This window comes from Cloeon dipterum, chromosome 2, assembly GCF_949628265.1.
Source record: "Cloeon dipterum chromosome 2, ieCloDipt1.1, whole genome shotgun sequence".
In the NCBI taxonomy this organism is placed as follows: Eukaryota; Metazoa; Arthropoda; class Insecta; order Ephemeroptera; family Baetidae; genus Cloeon; species Cloeon dipterum.
In genome coordinates this window covers 889,558-901,746 of record NC_088787.1, presented here as the reverse complement: position 1 = coordinate 901,746, position 12,189 = coordinate 889,558, and the positions used below count along the sequence as shown (strand labels likewise).

At 41.3% G+C, this 12,189-nt stretch overlaps 2 protein-coding genes across 2 annotated transcripts; both read right to left on the bottom strand.

Moving 5' to 3' along the window:
- Positions 1-488: 488 nt before the first annotated feature.
- On the bottom strand, positions 489-2,967 carry LOC135936325 (uncharacterized). The gene is made up of 6 exons (XM_065479089.1): positions 2,313-2,967; positions 2,113-2,252; positions 1,812-2,022; positions 1,598-1,761; positions 1,126-1,536; positions 489-925 (listed from the first exon to the last, which is right to left on the bottom strand). The coding sequence occupies exons 1-6, from the start codon at positions 2,421-2,423 to the stop codon at positions 550-552; spliced, it is 1,413 nt and encodes a 470-aa protein (XP_065335161.1). The 5' UTR covers positions 2,424-2,967; the 3' UTR covers positions 489-549.
- Positions 2,968-3,459: 492 nt separating this feature from the next.
- Positions 3,460-5,132, bottom strand: LOC135935850 (major royal jelly protein 3-like). Its single transcript, XM_065478417.1, has 4 exons — positions 4,815-5,132; positions 4,130-4,711; positions 3,856-4,009; positions 3,460-3,650 (listed from the first exon to the last, which is right to left on the bottom strand). Exons 1-4 carry the CDS (start codon positions 5,130-5,132, stop codon positions 3,460-3,462), a joined length of 1,245 nt encoding a protein of 414 aa, XP_065334489.1.
- Positions 5,133-12,189: the final 7,057 nt, after the last annotated feature.

Sequence of the window (12,189 nt, the reverse complement as noted above, 5' to 3'; positions counted from 1 at the left end):
CCCCGACGCGTTGTTCTTTTGCGCACACTGAGCAACAGGCGCCCCTTCACAATCCGCTCCCAAAAGATTAGCATGGCAGCTCGAAGGGTCGTATTTCAGGGTCCTGATGACCGGATCGGGTCCAAACTCGAGATTTGGCCTTGTTTTAGCTTCCCCGGTGTGATTAAATCGTAAAAACATAATAAATGGCCCAGGAGATCAGCGGCGCCTCTATTTACGCTGCTCATTTCGGTGCCGAGAGTGCAAAAGGAAACTTTTGAAAAATCGCTATAATTCGCCTGCGAGTCAGAAACATCTCAAATTTGGTTCAACATCATATTACGTCAATTAGAAGACGATAGGGCAGTAATCGTGACCAAATTAAAATAAGGAATAAAATAAATCGAAGAGGTAATTTTTATTTTTATGAATTTTATTTAATTTTGAATTTTATTCGAAAAACAAATTACAAAATATTTCATTTGCCAAGATCCACTCTAGAATGAGCAAACTTTTCATCTCAATTAAAAAATAAATGGTGAATTTGTTTATTCAAAAAATAATCTCGAGTTAGATCTCGGTGAATTGAATTGATTTGATGATGCACAACTTGGTGTCAGCTGGAAATTTTGTCTCCAAGTGTTCAGACAGTTCGGCACTGTTTGCAATTCCAATCTTACTGAAGACATCAAAGGCAGCGCTCGAATTGACGCTTTTTACCAGATGCTCAGTGAACTGCTGAGTCCTGAAGACGCTACCACACTTGAAATATACCCACAAAGTGAAAGATCCACCAGCAGGAACCAGAGCAGAGTGATTGACGAAAGACCAGCCATTTAATGGAAGATTTTCTGGAACTTTCACGTCTGTAGAGAGTGGATATGGCATGCTAGAGCAGTTGTTGACATTTGCGGTGATTTTAGCTATGCCTTCGTCTTTGTTTGTTCTGAAAATTTCAACCAGTTTAGTTCAGGTTTTTGATAACTGCAATTATTCTGTGCTGGCAACAAGGTAAAAGATATCTGAAGTAATTTGAATCGTTTTTTCCCAAGATTACAACACAGATCAAAGAAATTTCAAGGACCGACTAGTGGCAGCATCAGGTTGCAAGTATGAAATTTAGAAAATAATATTGAGAAAACTTACTCTGCACTGTCTTGGAAAATTTCCTCGTTGATGTTCAGCGCATTGAAGAGCTCAAAGCCACAGATTCTGATGTTTCTTTTCGGGAAAAGCGCAAGTGAAGCCAAGCCACCATTACAAGTCGATTTAATGAAGCTTTTAGTCAAGAAAACATCTCTGACGCCAAGGACATGACTGTCTGGAACCAAAATCAGCGTCTGCTCTCCGGTGATTTTCATAATTTCCGATCTCCTTTTTGAAATCGGACAGAGGCCAGCCGCGAGCTGAGGCTTCTCTGCAGCCATCAGAGGGCTTTTCCAGGTCACAATGCTGGTCTTCTCCTCGAGAGTGAGCATGGGAAACACCTTGACGAGGTCAGCAGAGTCAAGAGCCAGAAGTCGCAGGCCAGGAAGACAGCATTGGCGAAACACTTCTCTGTTGAGGACAAAAAAGATTCAGAGCTTTGATTAAATTAATAAATAAAGATATAATTTACCTTTGATTCTCTTTGGTCTTGATGTATCTAAGACAAGCACTCAGAAGTTCCGACTCGGATTCGATGCTCATCTCGTCCAAATTGTAGAAAAGCTTCACTGCTTCTTCACTGGCCTCGAGGAAACTCGGATGCTTCAAACAGACGTTCGCCTTTGAGCCTAGAAACTACACAATCGCATTCGTCAGAACCAATCAGGTAATCAATTTAATTGTACCTTGAGACAAGCGGAAGATATGGTGTCCACCCTGAAATTCTTGCTCAGCACTGTCCACACGTTGTCCACGGCGAGGAACTTGTCCTCGAGCAGTTTGGAGCACAGAGCAGTCAGATCGTCAATCATGTATTCATCAGCGGCCGCTGCCAACTTGAGGCAAGTGTCCAAACTGTCCACTTCGGACAACAGATGTCCACTCAGGTGAGTAAACCTGGGAAATAAAGACCAGGCCAAAATTAGAGAGGTCTCTGTGGCTTATATTAAAAGCCTATAAAAATTATAATGATTAAAATTGTCTTACTCGACGATCAATTTGAAGACTTGAGGCTCGATGTTCTTCAACCTGATTTTTCCGTCACATTTCAGGGTCAGAGGGCTGTTGAAAAGGTTGGCGAAAAACATGCTGCTCACAGTTAAATCAAACTTGACGGCCCAAATTTCCTACATTTTTCGAATTCATTACATTGCGATGCTTTTTAAAAAATAAATGATATATACTACCTCGGCCGTTTCGTCATTTTCACCAACGAGGAAGACAACGTCCGTAAGGAGCCCCTCTTGCAGGGCCTTCAGCTTCTTGGAGGCCACTGTCACCAGATTCCCATCAGCCATAATGATTGATTCCTGTCAGCAGGCAAAGCGCAGAGGACAAAATTCGGAATTATAACAGACGCTGATGTAATGTGTGAGTGAGTGAAATGCTGGCTTCGACACAGCTGCTGCTAAGGTAAGGAGAGTAAAGGTAAAGGTAAACGTCGCTTGCTCGCTGGTTGTTCGCCCCCACCCCTTCCCCTCTTTTGGTGACTCTGGCTGTTTATTCGCATCTCCTACCTTTACTCTCCTTATGCTAAGGGCGAGAGCCGACTGGAACCGACTGCGCCGCCATCTTAAGTGACGTCACAGGCGGCAGGAAGACCGCAGCAGCGAATTCAACATGGCGGTCATGCTGGTCTTCGCACGAGAATTCTGGGAAAACCGATTTGTTGTTTGCTTTTGGTGCGGGAAAACCGGTTGTGGCTGGTCCAGGGCCAGGGCTGGTCTTTACAGATTGCTTACTTGAATCAGTCTAAATAACCGCGGTTATTTCAAATATGAGAATTCGCACTTATTTCAAAATTTAAACTGATTTATCCAAATATTTACCATTTTGACTTTGAAATTGGGTCGGCGATATTTTGATTCTCATAATTTTTCAACAATAAAAAAATTGCTAAAATCCGGAAAAATAATACGATTTAAAAAAAGACTCAACCTTGTAGAATTAGTAGAGGGGCATCGAATTTGCATTTTTATCTACTTAAAAAAACTCCTATTATTTTCGATCAGAAAATTGCTATTTCTACGCTTTGAAAAGAGTGATATGCAGATCAAAATAATTCTCTGGTGACGCTGCGTGAGAAACTGGAGATGGCAAGTGAACAGGATACACCCCTCTTTCCTGCTCGGCGGCAAAAATTTGAGCAATCTCATTTTCCATTATTATTCATGGCTGAAATTAAATCACTGAGGTATCGGAATACCTTCCCGTCGGTCTTGGCACGTGCTAGAAGAAGAGCAAAACAAATTTCAAGTCTATATAATGACAGAGCAGGCCTTTTTATTCCATTCTCAGTCAATCAACACAAAAAATTCCTCGTCATGGATCTTTTTATTTGACCATGACTACCCCGTTGTTCTCTAGCACACAGATAATTTTCATCTTCTGTCTCAGGATGAGCCAGAGAATGATCAATACGAAGGAGCAGATCACGACGATGATAAAAAGGTGCAACAAGTTGGTCAGCGGCGTAAGTTTGGTGTCTCGGGAAAGGGTAGGGTTGGTCGCAGTGGCGGGCGTAACTGAAACAAGGATGAATTTGCAATTTTACATTGGATTGAAAGCGGAAATTGGCAGCTAGAAATAAAAAAATGTTATGTATTCAAGCCCAGCAGCGAGACCATTTTTATTAATTTTTTGCAAAGTGCTCTTTGGTCTTAGGAAATGTGATTATTCATTATTTTTTGGCATTAAAAAGTTGTCTCTATGTTTCTAGTAAACTAATACCTGGGGAGGCATCAATGATGTACGATTTGGCTCCGATTGCAGCCTCCAGAAGCCTGCATCTTGGCTTTCTTTGGAAATCAAACACTGTCATCCAAAAAGTTCCATTTTGATCCAAGACAAAAGTGAACGGCCAATAACTATCCTGTCCAGCGACCTGAAACCAAGCAATGCACCGACTCGACGATAAAGAATTACAGCAGGAGCAGGCAGATAAAATAATTTAACGACGATCCAAAATTACAACAAAAATATTTATTCTGTTATTTGAATTTACCTCATGAAAACGCTGCTCCTCGAAAGGCTGGGAAGTGTTAAGCGAGGATATGTAGTTTTTCCACTTAAAGGCGGCATAAATTGTACCGTTGTTGTCCATCAGCATTCTGTACGATTTATTTGAAGTCCATTTTCCGATTAGCTTTGGTTTTGCAGTTCGAGTTCCGTTGCGGAGAGTGGCGACGGAAATTGAATAGAGTCCATTGGAACTCCAATTGCCAAGGTAGAGCTTTCTCGGTTCCTCATCCTTGGGGGACAGGGCAATGGAATACACCTCCATTCTTGGCGTGTCCACAATCCAAGACTGTTTCCTTTCCAAACTAAACACGACAATGCTTTGTTCACCCCACCGTGAGATGTAGGCAAAAGTTCCGTTGGCCGCTTCTTCAAGCACCAAGTCGTGCATGGATGAAGAGAGAAAAGGAAACCGGTGAATGATTTTGGTTTTATCGTCGTTGGACAAGTCGATAATCCATAATTTGGAATAGCATTTGGGGCTGCCCTCATCGAGCAGCCACAGCCTTCCAACCGAGTCCACTTCCAGCCCTCTTGCTTTTTCAATTTTGTCGCAGTTTTCATATTCCTGCAAAATGAGAAATGAATTGACTCTTTCTACAATGTATTGCAAGACAGTAAATGGAAACAGGAAGCAACATTTCATGCTGTTTCCTGGAAATCGTACTTACATGCATGTCCCACGAAGGGAATGGAGTGAGATTCGGGGGTGCGGAGGACGCGCTGTTCGTCGGCAAAGACACCAGACTCACCGGAATGTAACTATATTTTTCAAGGCTTAGGAAGATCCTTGAACCGTAGACAGCCATGTAAACAGGCTCAATTTTCTGTTGTTCGAAAGTTCCATCTCTCAAGGCCTGTGTCCTTCTCGCTTCCGACGGCCACTCAAAGTCCAATTTATTGGGCCACTCGAAGACTTCAGTGAAGTTGGCGGCGGTGGCGAGGGATGAAAGGGGGAGAAAGAACATGGTGACGAAGAATGGCGTCATGCTTCCAGCCTTTTTTAAAACAAATAATAAAACATGTAGAAACAAGTAAGTATAATCTAAATTAGAAAAAAGAAAACAGGAACATTTCTTTTAACTTTCAGCGCCTTCGGGTTATTTTCAAAAGTTAAAAAAGAAGAATGTGTCGACAGTAAATTGAGGCAAACACATTTTTACTTACTGTTTTTCATGTGGCGAGACGTGCGTGACGGCGGCGCGGCACTGAATGCTCTCGAGCGTCTCAACGGATCGCATACTCGCCTCTGCTCGCACGTGTCGTCTTTTTCTGATCTGTTTTTGAAAACAGATCGAGTGTTTTTTTCTATATCCTCCGCAAATATGCCGAGTTAGGGATATTTTAAACCGAGAAAAACATGCCAAAAGCAAGTTCTATATACTCGTATTTAAGGAAAAAAAACAATATTTTTATGCCTCGATAAACCCTCGCAAGTCTTGGTGTAACTTGTCAGAAATACGCAAGTTAAAAATTTCCAGAATTTTTAAAATCAGGCAAACAATCAACTCAACTAATCACAAAGAAATAATCAATTTTCCGCGTTTTTTTTATTATTGTTAAAAAAGCACATACCCAGCGCCATGCTCACCCGGACGCGGACCTTTTGTTGCAAAAAAAAACGGAGAGCGCTGATTATCCTCCTGGGCACGGCACACTCTCTATTGCACGCTCAAACAGTTACAAGATAAAATGTACAGAAAATTAAAGAGGGCGTTGACTTTTAAATTGCATCCCGCTTTCAATTTATTTGCTCGTTTTGGGCTGGCAATTTTCGGATGCTTTAAAAATCAGGAGAAAGGGACCTCGAATCGACGTTATTGAGTATGATCATTTGGTGGGCCTCGCTGCGGTTAGGTAGAAGACAATTTTTTCTCTTGTGTCAGGAAGGGAATGGAGTGAGCTTCGGAGGCTCGGAGGAAGCGCTGCTCGTCGGCAAAGTCACCAAAGTCACCGGAATTCCATCATTTTTATGAAGGCTGAGAAAGAGTCTTGATCCGTGTACAGCCATGTAACGAGGATGGATATTCTCAAGTTTGAAAGTTCCATCTTTCAAGACCTGTTTCTTGACTGCTTCGGACGGCCACTCGTAGTCCAAATTATCAGGCCACACGAAGACCTGAGTGAAGTTGGCTGCGGCGGCCAGGGATGAAAGGGGGAGAAAGAAAATGGCAAGGAAGAACGAAGTCATGCTTCCAGCTTTTTTAACTGCCGACAAAGTAAACCAATTATATAATGCATAAAATTATGCGAAATGTAGAAACAAGCATAATCTAAAATATAAATAAGACGAAATGACACTCACTCGCAGGTTGCAATTCACAAATAGAAAACGCCAAATGCACGGTTACTTAATTCGCATGATGTCGATTTTTTGGGTAGGTCACGGGCGCATCGAATGCGACTTCGGGCCCCCTTTGTCAGTGTAACAGTGCCTGAGCAGTGCTTCCAAGTCATTTGTTATCGCCTGTGGAACAACCTGTCGCCGAATCTGTGTATGAATGGGAACTCAAGTGCATTCAAACAAAAACTGAGCCAAACATTTCTTGCCAAATACTGATATGATAGACTGATTTTACTATTCCCTCTGTTATCAAATACAAAAAAATGCTTTGTTATATTTTTGTTAAGTTCTGGATGTGGATGTATGGGGCACAGTTGCCCTGCTGATCCGTAATAAACCAAATTTGAATCTAATTCGAGAATTGTCAGTATAGTGATGTTGCGCTGCTGTTTTTACTGATCGAATTCAAGAGCGCCTTTTTTTATCAAACAAGCCAAGGGTGAGGAAAGGGCAAGCGGTTTCGTCTGGCGAAGATAATGATAGCGGCTGCAAAGCGATGTGAAAGTATAGACGGATGTGCGACACTGAATGCTCTCGACGGATCGCACACTCGCCTTTGCTCGCGTGTTTCTAAACAAATCGAGTGTTGTTTTCCATATCCACCGCAAATACGCCAAGAGAGGGGTATTTTCTGCCGCGAAAAAGATGGCAAAAAAGTTTATGCATTCCTATAAAGGTCTACTGAATTCCTATAATGGCTCCGAAAGAATGAAAATTGTTTATAAAAAATTATTCGTCTTCTGCTAATTGTCCCATGGTCAGCTGCAAATTCACAAGCAAAGAGGTTTTTTTATTCTTAAAAATAAAATTATTTTTTTCCTTTGAAACCATGTGTCATTAATTTTTAAAAACCCGCAAGTACAGCTATGGAGATTAGCTCAAAGAAAACTACTAGAAATTTTACAGTGTACTCGAGGTTTTCCCAAAAGATTTTAAAGTGACCCATGTCAACAGTTTTTTTTACTTACCGTCTTTTAAGTGGCGAAATATTGCGAGCTGCGGAAGTGCAGCACTTCTCTTGCGCTCGCCGGATCAGTGAATGCAGCGCCGCGTCCGCGCTCTCGTCTTTCTCGCGCGGTTTTTGATCACAATTTTAAGAGAGCGCAACTCGCCGCGGATGTGCAAACTCGCGACTCGCGGCACCGGCTTCCCGTCCCGTCGTGGTGTGAGTGATTGGCGTTATTTCGACTCTGCGGCTTAGACTTTTAGCAGGAAGTGTGTCAACGCGGTTTCGCTCTCCTCTCTGGCAGTTCAACACTCGGCCGCGCAGAGGCGCCAGCAGCCGGGGATGGGAATGGAATGATTCAGATGAAAATCATTTTAGGAGGATCGAACGCTTTTTATTTTTAATACAAATGAAACATGTTTAACAATGATTGGGTTTTGAGCAAATTTGTCGGAGGCATCTCATTTTCATGCATGTTCTTCGTCGGTTGGGGGCTGAAAATTTTTCTTCTGCTTGTAAATCAGGAGAGAGAATTGGAGCTATCGTATACTTGGTGGAAATACTTACCTAGCTATAGTTCTCAAACATGTCCGACCTTTCTCCGAGCGCAGCCTTCAAAAGCGAGTATCTTGGCTGATTTTCCCAATTGTACATTGTCATCCAAAGAGTTTCATTTTTGTCCAGCGCAAAAGTAAAATACCAAGGAAAATCGAAGCTAGCGACCTGAAACCAAGCAAAACATGCTCTCGGGCTCAATAAAATAATTTTCACCTCTGACTCTATCACCAATTTGACTCTCTATTTCTTATAAATCAAATTAATTCTATTCTTATTTGGAGTGAACTAATTTCATGTGAGTTATTTCAAAATTTGTAACTGTTACCTCATAAAAACGCTCCTCCTCAAATAGCGGGTAATATGAGTCATAAAAGGATAAGTAATTGGTGCTCCAAAAGGCGGCATATAGTATCCATTGGTTGTCCATCAGCATTCTTTCTGCGCGTCCAGACCACTGTCCAATTAGTACCGGATCTGAAGTTTTAATTCCATTGCGAAGTTCGGCGACCGAAATGGAATACAGCTCATTTTTGTAAAAATTGCTAAGGAAAAGCTGTCTCGGTTCCTGGACCTTAGGAGACAGGGCGATGGACGAAGCCTCGATTCCTGGCGTGTGCACAAACCAAGACTGCTTTCTTTCCAAATTAAACACGACAATGTGTGGATAATTCCACCGCGAGATGTAGGCAAAGGTTCCGTCGGGTGTTTCGTCGAGCATCAAGTCGTCCAGAAAATAGCGAAATGGGAAATGATGAATGAGTTCGGTTTGATCGTTTGTCAAGTTCAAAATAAACAGTTTGGCAGAACATTTGGAATCGTAGCTTGTCTCGTCGAGCACCCACAGCCTGCCGACCGAGTCCACTTGCAGTCCTTTTGCCTTATCAATTTTGTCGCAGTTTTCCAACTTTGTATTTTAAAACAAATTAAGCAGAATAAAATTTGTTCTTAATAAAACTTACATTCGTGTCCCACGAAGAGATTGGTGTCATCTTCGGGGACGCAGATGACGCTGCGCTGCTCGGCAAGGACACCAGACTCACAGGAATGCCTGGATATTTCTTAAGGCTGAGGAAGATCCTTGTTCCGTCGACAGCCATGTAAATAGGCTCAATATACTCTTGCATGAATGTTTCATCTTCTAGGGCCTGTGCCCTGCTTTCCTCCGAAGGCCACTCGTAGTCCATTTCAGGCCACTCGTAGACTTGAGCGAAGTTGACGGCGGAGGTCAGGCACGCGGCAAGGTGGAGCAAGAAAATGGCGACGAAATACGCGGGAGACATGCTTCTAGCTAATTCTGTAAACTGTTCAAAAAAATGCATTGTTAGACAGGTCTCCACCTACCCTGACAAGCTGAAGGGTTTAGGGTTTAGGAGGAGCTAAGAAATAAGCTCATAATCACTTACCGATTTGTGGAGTTTAGTCTGCGGAGTATGACGCTTGATCGCGATGTTATCGCTTGGAAGACTAACTCTGAAGTGACTCCAGATAGAGCTGCGTTCAGTCCATGTTTATAAGCGCCCAACAGAAAACATTCCAAAGATCTTATTTGACTAAACAATAAGTGGTATGTAAAATGAACAAATAAAAACATTCATTCTTACAAGTTTGGACGGAGAAACGTTGTTTCCGTCGTCCAAAACTCACAGCCACCCAACTGTCAATTTCCAATCCTGCTGCTGCGGCATTTAATTAAAAAATTGTGTTCTAAAATATTTTTAATCATTTTTCGCATGATTAACAGTGAAAAAATCCGAATATATTGTCCTATAATCCTACCCTTGAGGAAGAAGATCTGCCCGGCAAGAAATTGCCGGATATTTCGGATATTTCATGCTGGGTGTTTCAATAATAAAAAGAAAATAACTCAGCTTTTTATTATTACAATTTTATTCATCGTTCCAAGTTTTGCCCTTGTTCGACACATTGCAATTGACGCAACTGTATAACAATGAGTCATTTTCTCAGCGGTTAGTGGCATAACAAACATTATAATACGATTAATACATACATAAAACATATTTTTACCTAGACATTGCATAATATATATGTTTCTCATAATTCGAAAAGTAAAAATGTAAAGTGCCCTCACTATTTTTAAAATATATCAAACCGAAAACATCTTAGACCCAACTAGTATTTCGTCCCCTCACTGAATCGTTTCTAGTTTTTTATCAGGCAAGGATAGAACAACCTCGAACGAACACTGCAACTTGCGTCATTCCAATGGTTTGTATTCAGAGCAGAAATATCCACAAGACTTATTTTCTTAATTTAAACAGGAGTCCGAGGTCTCCAACAGTCCAGAATCGAAGCCAAACCCTGAATCTACGGTATTTGCCACGAAAATACCACTTAAATTCGATCCCCTCGTTGTTGCGGTGAGTTCCTATAATACCTTAATAAATTGCGGTGTTTTCTAATGAAATATTTTTTAACGCCACAGGATATCCCGCAAAAAGCCGCAGGCGAATGCGATTCGGTGTATAACCGAATCTGTGTTTTCATCGTGTTCATAAGTACATTTGAAAATATCTTGTACCTAATTGATTTTAATTTTGATTTTTTGTTATTTAGTCTGCTCTTTATTCAGCTATTTTGGGTTTCTGGTCATCTTCGTGTTCATCAAAAATTCCCCCCTGTACCTTTTGGCTGCGGGTTTGGGCTTATTTATATCTAATGTCTTTCCCGATTTTGTTATATATCATCTACTTTGGTGGGTGTTTTTGATATGTAAGTGTTTTCCCAATAATTAATTATTGCGTCTACTCTAACGGTTACAACCATGCTATTTGTTTATAGATGGACTTACTGAAGTGACCTCGGCAATGGTAAAGTCTGAAGGAACGAGAAATGGTGTCCAACAACAGAACAATCTCTAAATGATGCAAATAACGGAAATAAAAATGTTTAGCATTTGCTTCAATAAAATCTAGATCAGAATTTTCAAACCATTTTTCATTTTATAGAAAAAAAACATATGTAAGATTATGCACACATTTGAAGTTTCTTTCTTATCCGGAAAAAGGAGATTAATTTTGCTCGCGCTATTTATTATTCTGTGCTCGAATATATGAGAACAATAAGCAACCTGCAGGACAATAGAGTAACGCAGGATGCACTCGCAAAGTTTCAAAAATACCAAGATTAAAACGACGGTCAGATATATGGCGTCTGGTAGAGTACGGTGGAATATAGCTCCAATCGTAAAATGAAATTAATCATGACAATAGCTTCAGCACAATGGATATTTTTCTTTACAAACAGCTGATTCGCCCGGTAATTGGTGAATCAACCGTTAGATGGCACATCAGGCCATGGAAATGTAACAAAATACGCGGGAATGAAATTACTCGGTCAGCACGCCTCTTCTGATTGGCCGCTGGACTGTCTCCTTTAATTTCGACGCCATTTTGACTTCTGACCGGCGGGAAACCAACACAGATCGCAACCCAGCCCCTGGTGGAATTACGACTGCGCAGAAGGTTTTAATTTGGGTCACGCATGCGCAGTGATGAGTTTCAACCTCCCTGTGAGTTTAAGAAGCGATTTGAACATATATTCTGCGCATGTTAAAGATGCGCACGAGTTTACTGCGCAGCTTCAAAATGGGCGAATATCAAACAACCATAAAAACACGTCAATTTAAGCGCCTTGTGAATCCTTTTGTGGTATTTCCAGACACTCTTTCACGAGAATATATTGCTCAAACTGCGTCAAAGTAATCCTCCATGGAACCACAATGGTTTTCATTCCAATTTGCCGAACGCGATATTCTTAAGGATATTTGTTAACCTGCATTAACTAAGTAATCTCCTAGAGGACCAAAACATGTTTATTATATCGAAATTCCACATCCTCCTATGGGACAGTAGATTTCTAAATAGTGACGCAATCTTTTTTGGTTGTTTTGCAATCTAAAGCACTTTAACCCTCGAGCACCTGGATGTTATGTATTTTGGTCGCAAGTTAGTGTTGTGAAACTATTTCTCCCTCACCCTCACCTCGCATTATGTTCCATTAGGAGACACTCCCACTTTGCCTCTATAAAATAAATAACGTTCGAGAAAATAACTCTCTGGTCATTTGAGAGTTTTTCATCCATGCGTTGACTTCGGGCAAGTGTGGGAGAAACTTCCTAAGACTTGGCAGAGTTAGTGGTGACAAATCAATATCTAATTGAGCTTCTTTATTTTCGGTC

Excerpts from the sequence above, each read along its gene's own strand:
- LOC135935850 (XM_065478417.1), bottom strand. The coding sequence starts at position 5,132 with ATGACGCCATTCTTCGTCACCATGTTCTTTCTCCCCCTTTCATCCCTC. Across the intron at positions 4,010-4,129 it reads AGGAGCAGCGTTTTCATGAG|GTCGCTGGACAGGATAGTTA; the intron begins GTAAATTCAAAT and ends GCTTGGTTTCAG. Across the intron at positions 3,651-3,855 it reads CATCATTGATGCCTCCCCAG|TTACGCCCGCCACTGCGACC; the intron begins GTATTAGTTTAC and ends TCCTTGTTTCAG.
- LOC135936325 (XM_065479089.1), bottom strand. The coding sequence starts at position 2,423 with ATGGCTGATGGGAATCTGGTGACAGTGGCCTCCAAGAAGCTGAAGGCC. Across the intron at positions 2,023-2,112 it reads GTCTTCAAATTGATCGTCGA|GTTTACTCACCTGAGTGGAC; the intron begins GTAAGACAATTT and ends TTTATTTCCCAG. Across the intron at positions 1,762-1,811 it reads TATCTTCCGCTTGTCTCAAG|TTTCTAGGCTCAAAGGCGAA; the intron begins GTACAATTAAAT and ends GCGATTGTGTAG.